Source organism: Zalophus californianus, chromosome 6, assembly GCF_009762305.2.
Source record: "Zalophus californianus isolate mZalCal1 chromosome 6, mZalCal1.pri.v2, whole genome shotgun sequence".
NCBI classification, from domain to species: Eukaryota; Metazoa; Chordata; class Mammalia; order Carnivora; family Otariidae; genus Zalophus; species Zalophus californianus.
This window is the reverse complement of record NC_045600.1, coordinates 139806796-139820792: the sequence shown is the minus strand read 5'-3', so window position 1 is coordinate 139820792 and position 13997 is coordinate 139806796. Positions and strand designations below refer to the sequence as shown.

General features: G+C 54.5%; 1 protein-coding gene across 1 annotated transcript; it reads right to left on the bottom strand.

Moving 5' to 3' along the window:
• Nucleotides 1-10275, bottom strand: AEN (apoptosis enhancing nuclease). Its single transcript, XM_027571077.2, has 4 exons — nucleotides 10183-10275; nucleotides 5455-6064; nucleotides 2331-2531; nucleotides 1-1928 (listed from the first exon to the last, which is right to left on the bottom strand). The coding sequence occupies exons 2-4, from the start codon at nucleotides 5992-5994 to the stop codon at nucleotides 1692-1694; spliced, it is 978 nt and encodes a 325-aa protein (XP_027426878.1). The 5' UTR covers nucleotides 5995-6064; nucleotides 10183-10275; the 3' UTR covers nucleotides 1-1691.
• Nucleotides 10276-13997: the final 3722 nt, after the last annotated feature.

The window sequence follows — 13997 nt, the reverse complement described above, 5'->3', positions numbered from 1 at the left end:
TAATTGAGTTTTATTCCAGAACAAATGGGTTTTACAAAAAAGCTGATTTTAAACCCAGTACATTTTCCCACTGGTAATAGCTCCAACTCCCTTCAACCCATAGCCCAAAGAAACTATGGCATGGCTGGGCTGGGAGTTTGGCGCCGACTACACACTTTGAAGGACTCCAGAACAAAGCGTGGAGCCAGGCCAGCAGAGGTCAATGCCTCAGGCGGCTCCCTGCCCTGCAGTCGGGGAGGGAGCTGGTGACAGACAACTTGGAAGTAGTGTGGTTTCAGTAGTGTCTCTCAGTTCCTGGCCCTGCTGCTGGGGTCAGACTGACATAAGAACCCTTGTCATTTCCTGCACACAGAGGAGGGAGATGCTGAGTGTACACAGGTCGCCCAGCTGCAGGGCACAGCGAGGACCGGGAACCTCCATGCTATGTCATCAGCCCGCCCCCACTGGAGCAGCCAAGTGAGGACAGCCTTGTCGCAAAGTCACTCAACTCCAGGGGCGTGGTTCAGATGTTATACCCAGAAGAGGCTGAAACGGATCCCTAAAGAAAACACAGCGTGCCAGGCACGGTGCTGAGCACTCAGCACTTGATCCCCAGGACAACCCTATGAGGTAGGCTGTAGCATCATCCCCATTTTACAGAGGAGGAAACGGGCTCAAGAGTGAGACTTCGCTCAAGGTCTCAAAGCTATTAAGTGGCAAGCAAAGATGGGGCTCAAAGGTCAGTGTGGACCTGAGCTCTTGGTTAACCTCAATACTCCCAAATTGCCCCTTGGGAAAGAAGGAAAAAGGGGTGGCAGATGAGATCCTGACAGAGAACCTATCCAGAAAGTTGGGAGAAAACCCAGTGACCACAGCAACTGTGGGTCAAAGTGCCTGAGGGGACACCAGCCCGTGTGTGGACATGGCTGCCCTGGCCTGGCCCTCGCCCCGCGGACACGTCCTTGGCGCCCCCTACACACTGGTGGCCTTGCAGAGGGGTCCCAGAACTCAAACTTCTGTCTTGTTTCTCAGGCTTGTGCCTGAGTTGGGTCAAAATTAATACGCCACCCTCTCCACCCAAAGTTCCCATCCGCCTTCCCCCGCTCACAACAGTGCCTGGTGAGTCCTGGTGCCACCTCCCCACGAGCCTGGGCGCTCTGCTGTCCGTCACAGCCTAGCTGGGTTCCTACTATGGCGACAGCCAGAGTTCTAGTTCAGACAGAAAGGAAGGGAATGTCCCACAGAGTGGCCTCAACTCTACAGGTTCAGGGACATATTCATTCTGAACCTGACAACGCCTGTGGAGGAAGAGGCAGAGGAAAAGTAAGAGCAGAGAGCTTTACCCCAAGTCACGGAGCTGAGTGACCACCACAGGGAGGAGACACCACCCGCCAGGACAGCACAGCACGGGGGTGGGGAAGGCCTGCCAGCACGGCCTCCTCCCACTGGGTCCTCCAAGCTTGCCGCCCTGACATTTTCACAGTGTCTGTAAAGTGCCATTAGCAAACCACAGGGCTGGGGGTGGGGTGGGGGGTAAGTGCCCACAACGGCCCTGGGCAGAGGGAGCCAAGAGGGCAGATGGTCCCAACTCCCTGGACGCCAGCAGCCGACTGGCCACATCCTGCCCTGCCCGCGGTGCCATGCCCAGGGCTCTGCTGGCCCCCCCGCGCCCCACTCCTCCGCTCGGAGGCTGCCTGGGGGCCTCTCCCGCCTCACTCCCTTCTGTCCCCTGCCTCCCCCGTCCCCCCGCGGGCGCCCTGGGCCAGGTCCTCGGGCCAGTACTGGTCCTCCATGTACTGCTCCATGTCCGTGCTGCTGTCCGGCTCTCGGTCCTCGGGCTGGGGCGGGAGGCTGACGGCCTCCTGCTGCTCCCACTGCGCCTCCACCAGCCGGTAGAGCTCCATGGCCGTCACGGCGTCTTCCACGGACGAGTGCCCGTGCTGGCCGGCCTGCGACGACAGCCCTCATCACCGAACGCGTCCTCTCGGGACGGCGGGGGGCGGGGCTGGGTGCTACTCGGGAAAGCGAGTTACTGGCTGCCCCTGAGGGAGGCCCCACCTCTCGGGCTGCCACAGGTGGGTTCCGTGTGACGTGCAGGGACAGAGCCTGGAACTGGGTGGGGGACAGGTCTGGAAGAGCCCAGCCCGCAAGCCTGCGGCCAACTGTCACAATCCGCTGGGGACGAAGGACGGTGAAGAGAACACCCAGGGCTGCCCGTACGTGTGGGACACCGTGCTTTACCCAAGTCCCCGGGGAGGGGGGGGAAGAATGACAAGCAGCCTGGAGGTACAGCCGCCTGCCCTGTCCCAGGGCCCCTCCTCGCTTGCACCACCTGCTCCTGTCCCACGCACCTGGATCTTCTTGTGTAGCAGCTGCAGGGCCAGGTCCTTCAGCGAGACCCGGGTGCGGGTGTGGAGGCCAGGCTGGTGGAGGAGGCTGGGCACATAAGTGGTGTCCCGGGTCTGGCTCCGAGGGTGGACATACTTGAGGGCCTGGAAGTCATTATGGAGTGCGTGCCCCACCACCACCTTGCCCTTCAGGAGCTTGAGGATCTGTGAGCAGACAAAGGAGGCGGGGAAGGCCCCACTGTCAAGGAGGCGCAGGCCATGTGCTGCCGTGCTGCCGCCCTGACCACCAGGGCGTGGATCCCTGCGAAGGGTGGCAGCATGGAGACGGGAGCCTCGAGCTCCACACTCAGCCACGCTGCCTCAAGTCCAAAGCCTGGCCCCTCGACTTGCCACGCCCCGGGGGCGCAGGTCAGCTCTCTAACCAGTAAAAATGCGCTCTCAACGGGGTGGTTGGGTGCATGCGAGGAAGTCACACGTGGAGTTAAGTCTCCTAGTGAATCAATACAAGCAACTGTGTCCTGCTGGCGCAGGCTCTCCCTTCTCAGCCTGGGAGACCTCACCCCCTCCCCTCCCCCTCCCCCCTCCCCCCCCAACTCTTGCCCGTCAGGAGGCCTCCCCCACCACTGCCCCGGCAACATGAGGACCCTGTGGTTCTCTCCTGTAGTGGAGCAGATTGGTCACATTTGCCAAGCACGCCTTTAGCGCTGGCAGTCTATCCACCAGCCCTCCAAGGCAGCTCAGCTAAAATACCAGGGACCATGTTTGACTTGATGAGTGAGGCTCCACGGAAGCCTCACAGGAGCTGACTGACAAGAGACCCGCTGGCTGACGTCCACAGACCTGTGCCTGGCCCTGGAGATAAGCCCACAAGCAGCAACTTCTGTGAGCATCAGCAGACACGGCCTCTCTCCTCGGGATTCTGCCCCTCTGCCCCCCGGCCACGAAGGACTCCACTTCCCACCCTGGAAGCCGTTGCTCTCTGGCTCAGTGCTCACCATGTGCACAATGTGCGCCTCTCTTCCCTGCCTTCTGCCGTCCTCAGGCCCCAGGGAGGCCACGTCCAGGCCCCAGGCCTGCAACACCCCCCAGCCCTCGGCACTGAGCCCGGCTCTCCTTATCACCTGCCACGGGCTCCCGCGCGCGCGCTTCTGCTGGCCAGGTCCGGCTTATCACCAAACCCAGCTTTCACAGCAGATGGAGAGGGTGCCATTTAGACTTCCGTGGTGGGAACATGCCACCACACTCCAGTCACACCGCCCCACCAGCATGTGGTAGGGAGGGACCAAGCACACTCTGCACGGGCTGAGTCTGAGCAGACAAGAAACGGTGCTGTTCCTGGAGCCCCACCAAGCAGGCCACGGGAAGCACCAAGGAGCTAGACGGTTTGCCACAGGCGTCCCTTCCCGTTGCTAATACGCCCGAGCGACATGCTCGGTTAAATCATCGCCAAACTTTCTGAAGGCCATGCTTAGGCCATATCTCATGTGAAAAAGGTGGACACCAGACCACATGTACCAATATTTCCCAAATTCACCTAAACCCAAGAATAACCCAGAAACACGAAGCAGTTCTGCTATAATGCTTATTTTGAAAATGCATGTTCTGACATGATTGATATATTAGGACACTATTTGAGAATAATGCAAAATTTCACCTTTACCTATGCATGATTTTGCCCGTGAGAAACATTTAGGTGGACAAAGAAAACTGCACCTGGGGGGCGCCTGGGTGGCTCAGTCAGTTAAGCATCTGCCTTCGGCTCAGGTCACGATCCTAGAGTCCTGGGATCAAGCCCCACGTCGGGCTCCCTGCTCAGTGGGGTCTGCTGCTCCCCCTGCTCGTGCTTTCTCCCTCCCTCTCTACCTCTCGAATAAATAAAATCTTAAAAAAAAAAAAAAAAGGCAAGAAAGAAAAAAGAAAACTGCACGCAGCTAACCTGAGGCACGTGGGAAGGCACAAAACGCACACGCCTCCAACAGCCCGCAGGGAGCTCACGGGTCACCTGTGTGACGAGCCACCTCCACTTGCACCTGACGCCACCACTGTCTCATTTCTCGGACCTCGCCACCATCACAGAAACCGCAACCGTCCTGACACCCACTCTCACAAGCAGCCACCAGGACGTTTTCAGTGCCACCCTTACTACTGACGTCCCAAAGTCTCTCGTTTCCAGTGGCTAAGTGGTGACTCAAACCCAGGGCTGCCCTTCCCTGGCCATCTAGGCTGTGCAAAATGGGGGCTACCACTGTCATTAGGTTTCTAGCTTTTTGTCTTGGGGGTGATTTTATTAGGAGGGGTTTTGAGTGTTGTGTTCCTAATTCCATGTTCCCCATAAGCTCTCAGGTTTTCGTTGTGCAAGTTGGCACAGCATGGTTTTCAGGAACACACACATCAGAGCCGTCCCCACGCCCACAGGGCTACGAGATGAGAATCTCCGTGGAAGGATCTGGGCACAAAGAGCTGAGACTGTTAACAAGGCTTTAGGGGCTTCCTACGGTCAAGCACAACTGGGAATTCCTGGCACATCAGTGCTGTCCCAACCACTTATTTATCTTTTTCAAAGCACTGAAAAACTAAGAAAATATATGGAAACATTAAGGCCTGAAGGTGACAGGATTGTGGGCCTTACAAATTCTAAACAGATACATAGTACTTTTATAACAGAAAAGAAAATGCAGGGGCACCTGGGTGGCTCAGTTGGTTAAGCGTCTGCCTTCGGCTCATGTCACGATCCCAGAGTCCTGGGATCAAGCCCCACATTGGGCTCCCTGCTTGGTGGGGAGCCTGCTTCTCCCCCTCCCTCTGCCGCTCCCCCTGCTTCTGCTCTCTCACTCACGCTCCCTCAAAAAAAAAAAAAAAAGAAAATGTAACATGTGAGCGGTTCTACACCTTACAATTGGCAGTCTTTCCACAAACATTATCACGTTGGACAGCGCAACAATCCTTACATAGAGATGGGTCAGGATTTTAGGCACCCTTGTCTATGGAGGAGGAAGCCACAGTTCAGCAAATTTAAGCAACTTTCCCAAAGTCTCTCGTTTCCAGTGGCTAAGTGGTGACTCAAACCCAGGGCTGCCTTTCCCTGGCCATCACCCATCCACATAAGCCCCCACACCTCCGCCCTCACCTCTTTCTGGGCCACCTGGAAGGGGATGGCCTTGCGCATGTGCTGCCGAGTGATGCCACTCCAGCGGGTGCGGTAGTCCACGATGGGCATCTCGGGCCGGATGTACTTGTCATAGAGGACGTCACCATGGTAACTCACCACAGAGCAGCGGGCCAGCTCGCTCACCCGCCCTCGGGGTCCCGTGCCCACCATCTCGCAGTCAATAGCCACGCACTTGCTGGGCCAGGGCCCCGCGGACTCCCTGGGGGTGGGCTTTCTGCGCCACGAGGCACCTCCCGATTCATTCCTTGGACGCTGCATCCCGCTGCTGGTGGCTTCAGTGCCCTGCAGGGCCACCGACGGCGTGGGCAGTGGGGAGGGTCGCGGCTCCGGGGGCATGCTCAGCAGCCCCTGCTCCTGCAGCAGCGCCTTCCGGGCCATGAATCGCTGGTGCTGTCGGCTCTTCCTCTTGTGCTTCCTCCGGAGCACATCCTTGGCATGCAGGCTAGCCAGGGAAGGGCACGGGCACCGCGCAGACTCAGGGCCTTCCCGGGGTACCATCCCAGTCAGCTCACCGCTCGGGGCAAGTAAGGCCTGGGGCGGGGGGGTGATCTGCCAGCAGGGCGGCGCTCTGCAGAGAGAACACATGGGGCAGAGGGACTGGGTGAGAGGTGTGCCCGGTCGCCCCTGCCTCTGCCTGCAGGGCTCATAGCAGCGCCGCCCTAGAGCCCTATGCTTTAGCTCCCACACTGAGGCCAGGACCTTGCTGAATCATCACTGCACTCAGTCAAGCCCCCCGTGCAAATCACTGTTCTAAGTACTTTACAGGGAATCCCTAAATATTCCCAACGACCTGAACCACAGGTAAGAAAACTGAGCACAGAGGTTAAGTAACCTGCTCAGGTAGGAAGACACACGAGCTGAGGTGAACCCAGAATCACGGTCTCGGCCTCCAAGCCACTGCTTACCTCCACGAGCATCAGCATCAACAAGTTTTAGAGAGGTACAGATAGGGGAAAATAAAGCCTACAGAAACATATATATACACACACAGACACACACACAATCTTTTTAATTTTTTATTTAAAAATTTATTTATTTATTTAATTTTTAAAATTTATCTTTAGTAATCTCTACCCCCAGCGTGGGGCTCAAACTCATGACCCCGCGATCAAGAGTCACACGCTCCTCCGACTGGGCCAGCCAGGCAACCCCATCCCAGATTTTTGAAAAACAAAGAATCCGTTGTGAAAGCACAGGCCCTCAGAAACTGGAGAAAAGAATTCACGAGAGGCTCACAATAGTTGTATTTTTGGTTATGTGTTGACCAAAATAAGGTAATTTATTAAGTGATTTTCTACTTCACTCATCACAACAGTTTTCAATAGCCGGGCATGTGGCTCAGTCACCACAGCCTCCAGGCAGGGGTACGCTGGTAAACCGGCTCAGCTCACAGAAAGGAGGAACAGAAAAGGGAGTGTCTGCAGGTCCCTCCATCACTGGACACTGGAAATGTGTGAAGTTCTTTTTTAGAGTTGACGAGATCAAATCCCACGCAACAAGGCCAGCAGCTGCCCAAGAGCGAGGGGCCGTGCTTAGAAAGCTTCACTCACTTGCTAAGTCAGCTGGTACATTTTTAACAGACCAGAAAACCAGGACTTTCAAGTAGGCAGAGCAGGGTTTAACTCGGCTCTTTAGAAGGTACCTGACCTGCTGAGCTTCTGCTTCCTTCCATGCGAAATGGCCCTACTCCCCCCTTTCCTGCTGAAGAGCTGACGACACAATGCACGTGCACTTGCTCTGCATACATTACATACAGGCGGGGCTCATAACTACCTGCTCCCTTTCCCCCAGAGAGGGTAAGACTCTCCCCAGGTTGGTAACCAGCTCTTCCCAGGCCAAAGCTGCCCCGGCCCGGCCTCACTGGCCCTCCCAAGCCACAGGCCTTCCCCTTACTGCTCTTCCGCCTCACACACCTTCCTCCAGGAAGGCCTGCGGAACAAGCCTTCATCCCACTGGGTTGCAGAGACCTCCTGAGGCTCTCTGGGGTCCCAGCTGTGCCAGGTGCTGAGCCCAGAGTAACAAAGGCAGATCCTGGACTCCAAGAAGCTTAGCCTCGCCGCAGAGACAGAAACAAAGCACAAGGCGTGTGCAGGGCTGGGTCAGAAGGGCTAGGGAAGCAGAACAGGCTGGAGGCTGATTCTGGGAGCCTTGCTGGAAGAGATTAAATCTCAGCGAAGAAGAAAGAGCAACCCGCCAGCTGACAGGGAGATGAACTGGTGGCCATGTGAGGGGCAAATGCCGGAAAGAGAAGGAACCCAGGGCTAAGGAAGAGGGGCCCACGAGTAGCCTGATGCCACTGGGGCGCAAAGCACAAGGTGGGACAGCTGGAGGAACTGTCCCTCTTCCCTTTTTACCACTTAACCTTCTGTCCCCACTCTGGGCAGGCCACCACACACCCTGGTGGGCCTACCCTAAGCCCCTAAGCTGGTATCCCCAGACTGGTGTCTGCTGATCAACTGAAGGAGTCCCAGAGCAATGAGGGAAGTCACTGACTTCCTGACCCCAGACATTTACAGTCTAGCTGGGGAGCAAAGAAATTCAGCCCTCCATGCCTGACAGCACAACCACAGAATTTACCACACTTTAAGACAACAGTTACATAGCGTCTACCTCAAAGCGCTCCGAAGGCAGGCATAGAGACGTGTGTGTCTTTGCCCCTCCCCCAACAGCCAGCCCCAGACGTGGCATTGGGCAGGTCCTCTCCAGAAGTGTGTGAAGGGAGCTGAAGCTGGGCCTGCTACCTGCCAGACTGTGGGGAAGACAGGGCTGGAGGTGACAGGGAATTGCGGCAAGGAGACCGTCAGGCTCTCACCAGGGTGCGCTAAGGATGGGAGCAGTGAACGAAGGACAGACTCACCTGTCCGAGTACTGGACAGACAGAAACGCTGGGTTAGTGAAGGGTGGCAGTGGAGGGACATGCTGAAGGGTTTCAGGAAGGTCTGCCAGGAGCACAGAAAGGGAAGGGCATCCAGAGAAAATCCAGGAGGCAAAGCACCTGCATCCAGGAGGCAAAGCACCTGCACTGTGAGAGGGCAAGGAGGCTGGTGGAACATTTGAAAAGGAGGTCGTGGGGGAGCAGAGAGGGTGGAGGGAAGAGTGAGAGACCACTGTTTCTGGAGGGGGGTGAAAGTTTGGGTGTAATCCAGGCATTGATGGGGAACAGGATCCCCACTGCCTTATAGGAAGAGCTCTGGAGAAGAATCTGAACAGCAGTGGCAGAGATGAAGAGGCGTGGGGAGGAGTGCTACTTGGGTGATGCCAGGGCGAAGCACAGTGACCCATCCTGACTCATCTTCCCCCTGGCTTGCTCATCCACTCCCCAAGAAACCTTCTCCCTTTTAAAAGTGCATGTAACTATAATCGACATCCTCACCTCGACAGGTCACATATTAGAGCTGACCAATACAGAACCTCAATTTGCCCCAGCCCAGCAATGGAAAGAACAGGGCCCCTTCCCTTCTTTGAGAGGGCTCCGGGTTCTGCAGGTCAGGAGCTGAGCCCCGGAGCAGGGCCGGTGGCCTCCCTGACCCTGCTGGCAAGGTTTCAAAGAAGCCAGAAATTCAGTTCCCTGAGAAAAAGTGGCCTTGTGTTTCGAGGGATGAAAACAAGTCCTCTTCTACAGGCCCTGACCCTGCTGACAGGTCAGAACCAACAATTAATTATCTAGGACATGCCCCGCCCATCCTGGGCCCCAGTGGGAGCTCAGCGAAGTCGGAGCGAAGTTTGGCTCAAACAACACAACAGTTCGGGTAAGGACACACTCAAATCTCCCTCCAGCCAGGAACTTGGGGATCAGCAGCCACCGGGCCTTTCGCGCGGGGCTTGTGGCCTAAGGCAAGGACCCCAGCAGCAGAGTCCTCAGAGCAAAGGCCCCAAAGGCACCACGAAATCACAGTCGCCTGCGGTGGCAGGGCTGCCGACCTGCTGGCTGGTCGGGAAGGCGGCAGGCGGTTGTAGGTCCACTCCTTGGTGCCCTGGCACTAAAAGCTAGATGGCCTGGACCAAGTCTCCTTCCCCTGAACACAAAACGAGGGTTTACTAAAACCGAGGGTGGAACTAGGTTTGGGGCTTCCGCCAAAGCAGTCAGAACGTCTGTTTAAAACGCCGATCCTCAGACCTACCCGCCCCCCCGCCACGCCGTCCTAACTGCCATTTTGGGGAGCGGGATCTGAGAAGCTGTATTTTGCAGAGCGCGCGACCCCACCCCCGAGCCGTGGTACTAATTAGCGCCCGAATTTGAGAAAACCGGGCTCGCCGAGATCCCCCCGTGCTACTCAAAGTTCTGGGCAAGGCAAGGAGAGGCCGGGAGCCCCGCACGATCTCCCGCGGCCGCCCGCGTTCCCCGAGGAGCGCCGCGGGGGAGGCCGGGCCTCAGCCCGGGAGGGACTCGGGCGGTGGTCATTAGCTGGCCGCAGCGGCGGGGCCGAGCCCGCCAGACCGAGCCCCAGGGCCCCAGCGCCGGGTGGCGCCGCCCCCCGCAGGCCCCAGACCCCCGAGCAGGGCGGGGACGCGGCACAGGCGGCGCCCGGGCCTGCACACCGGAGGGCCCCGAGAGCCGCTTGGCCGGGCCCCTGCCGTCCCTCACCGCAGGCCGGGGACGGACACCGCGCGCGGGACCCTGGGGCCGGGGACACGCCGCGCCAGCCCGCCCGAGCACCCCAACCCGAGCAGGGTCCCCGAGATCACCTGAAGCGCGGCGCGTGTCCTCCGGCCCGCACGTGGTGTCCAAGCAGCCCGCAGCTCCCACATGCCCGGGCAAGCCCCGCTCCGGCTGCCTGCCCATTGGCTCGCCGAACCGCAGCGCCCGCCTAACGTTTCTTCTGATTGGCCGGGAGTCTGGCTCGCGGCGGATAGGTGCAGGGCAGCAGAGGGGGCGGGGATTCCCAAAGGGGTGTGGTTTGTGCCAGGAGCCGGGCAGTCCCGCAAGAAATTGTAAACCAACCCGAGCGGAGCGTGACTCCCGGGTCCCGTTCCCGTTCCCGTGTGTGTCCCCCAGCCCCAATCCACCCCGCTGCCTGGATCGGGATGTGGCCTCCTACGAGCGGCGTGCCACTAAACGCGGAATGGCTTACAGAAGGCACACCCACATTTGCAGAACGGGAATTAATAGCCTCTCCCTCCTCTAGGTCATGGGGATTCAGGGAAATAATAGACATGAGGGGCACTAAAGAAAGATTTTTAAAGGCGGGTTTGCTCCTTCGGCGCTAGTCTTTCATTTATCCCTTTGCAATACTTTCTTCCTAAGTATTAAGTTTCTACTGTGGGCTCAGCCCTGGGATACACGGAGTAAGCACGATCCTTCAATCTCCAGTTGCTCAAGGTCTCGCCGGGTAGTAGATAGTTCACCGCGACGTGAATAATAATAAGAACAATAATAAACAGTTCACATTTATTATGTGAGCACTACTGTGTGGCAGGCAACATACATATATAATCTGCACAAGAACCCCATGAAATATGTACTATTGTTTCTGTTTTACAGTTAAGGAAGCTGACATTAAAAGAAATTAAGAGGAAACAGCCAAGGTCGAAACAAAGACCCTTCCTTACCAAAGCAGTCTGATGCCTCCTAGCTCCCTCTTGCAAGCAGAGGGCATTGCTAAGGTACCCAGAAGGCCAGGGATAACCTGTGTCCAGGAATCTGCTACTTGAGACCGCAATATAGATTTGAAGGAAGCAGGACAAAAGGCCACTAGAGAGATGAAGTCCTTCTACTCAGACTTCTGATGGCTTTGGGGAGCTAGGAGGAGTTTAATCCAGAGCTGGTTCATTTGCATTTGGGGAAGCTCCCTCTGGCTGCAGTGCAGGGAGGAATGGATTAGGTCTGGAGAAAGAGGGTTTAGGGGTGATTGTGGACATTCAGGCAAGATAAGATCCTGGGGGCCAGCGTGGTAGAGAGGATGAAGAGCTTGGTAGATTCCAGAGGTTCTTAGGAGGCAACAGCAATAGGACAGAGTGCTGGGAAGAGAATGGAAGGTCTTCAGACATGGACATTTTGTGAGAGCTATAACTCTGGGGCCACAGAGGGTTTTCAGGGACTCAACATCCAGATTCTCTATTCCCATGGGGCTGGACCTGAGCACAAGCCTGGGGTCCTTGAGGTTCAGGCTCCTTCTCCCCTTTTATAATGAGCTCCCCTTTTATAACAACCTCCCCTTTTATAACGAGTTCCCAGCTTTACAGAGGAAAGTCTTATGCACACACTTATGCTGAATTTTGCTCTGCTGCTTTACCCTGGGAAATAAAAGTAGTCTCCAGGGAGGAAAAACAATAAGGCAGTTCTCAATATGGGTTATTACTGAGGAGTGGGCAAATCAGATGGTTTCTGATTTACTTTCCCTGTGATCCAAGGAGGATTTAATCATGTTGTCAGCTAATAGGGTGTTTAAAATATATTTTTTTGAGAATAGGTGATTATCAGGAATTAAAAGAACTGAGAGACACTGACAGAATAAAGCTCCTTCCACCTCTATCCACTTTTTATATGAACAATATCAGGGCTTACAAAAGGCCCAAACTCTGTCTCGTTCTTGGAAAAATTAATATTCATCCCTGGATCTACAAACTTAGTGGAAAAATAACTGGATCAACCTACCTCCTTAAGAGACACATTTTCAAGGGCACTTCTAATGAAAACTTACTTTTTATGTGTAAAGAGGATCTCTCCTGTAACGAAACGCCATGTATTTGTTATTTGATCGCTTGTATGGAAAACGCTTGCAACAATATCTCAATTTAGAAGGGAAAAATGAACACCTAGAACTCTGTGGGTCACAGAACACTTTTTTAGAGTTGACGAGATCAAATTTATGTACATAATTCTGTGACAGAAAGGTATGATTGGCTGCCCCAGAAAATACTGCCAAGCATGAAAATACATTATGGCTGGGATTAACTCCGTAGCAGCTGAATGGAAATAGAAGTTCAAGAGGGGAAAAGAACGTTGCGTATAAGGTAAATGAAAAACAAATCCGGATTTAGTAAGGAGAGACGTTATTTGAAAGGATTACTGGGGGCAGGGTGGGGGGAGGGGAGAACCATAGTCTTAGGGGGTGGGCTCTGCTAGGTTAGGCAAAAAAAGGTTTTCTTTTATAGGGAGGAGTAAACAAGGCTAGAAAGAACGGGGATGGGGAGGAGGGATGAACGGGAATGATCAAATCCAATATCCAGATGGTAGGTCGTAGAGCAGTTGGGAAATTGTTTTCTCCTGAGGCCTGTTCTCTGGAGGGATCATTAAGGAGGAATGGTAAACTGGCTCTGACTGAGAGTGGGCCATAGCTGAAGAACCTAGAGGAAGAAGAGAATCTTAGCCAAAGTTTGGTTAACAGGCATTTTGTTCCGATTGATGGGTGTGCCCAGCAGTTCAGCTAACCACTGAGGAATCAAGGAATGGGCATTTAGAGTGTCTGCGCCATGCCTAATTAGAGGTGAACTAAGGGGAAGCCAGGAGTCTTATCTCAGTCAAATGGGACAGGCTGTTTCTTTGAATAATTTTTTTTTTAAGATTTTATTTATTTTGAGAGAGAGAGACACAGCGAGAGAGGGAACACAAGCAGGGGGAGTGGGAGAGGGAGAAGCAGGCTTCCCGCTGAGCAGGGAGCCCAGGACCACGACCTGAAGGCAGAGGCCTAACGACTGAGCCACCCAGGCGCCCAGGATTTGAGAATTTCTTAACCATTGCTTTTTTCCAGGAGCACAGGGCTCGGGTAAAATTCAACATTGTCAGTAAGAGTTTTTCATTTATTTTTGAAATAGATAACGTTATTATCAAATTGCTATGATATTTATTTTTTTTAAAAGATTTTATTTATTTATTTGAGACAGAATGAGAGAGAGAGAGCACATGAGAGGGGGGAGGGTCAGAGGGAGAAGCAGACTCCCTGCCGAGCAGGGAGCCCGATGCGGGACTCAATCCCAGGACTCCAGGATCATGACCTGAGCCGAAGGCAGTCGTTTAACCAACTGAGCCACCCAGGCACCCCTGCTATGATATTTAGACTTCACTGCATTCATTTAAGGACACTTTAAAAAAAAAGGAAAGGTATCAATATTTACAATGTATCCTTTATAACTATGTACACTTATGATTAAAAATATTATCAAGAAGGGGGGCACCTGGGTGGCTCAGTTGGTTGAGAATCAACTTTTGATTTTGACTCAGGTCACGATTTCAGGGTCGTGAGACGAGCCATGCTGGGCCTGCAGACTGCTTAAGATTCTCTTTCCTTCTCCCTCTGCCCCTCCCCATCTGTGTGCTCTCTCTCAAAAACAAATAAATAAAATATTAAAAATATATATTATCAAGCAGGGGCACCTGGCTGGCTCAATCAGTGGAGCGTGTGACTCTTGATGTTGGGTTTGTAAGTTCAAGCCCCATGTTGGGTGTAGAGATTACTTTAAAAAAATAAAGTCTTAATATATATATAATCAAGCAGAAATGTTGAAGGTCCCCAGGTATATAATATAAATGGCCCAATACCGGCATCTTGACTGTGGATGGC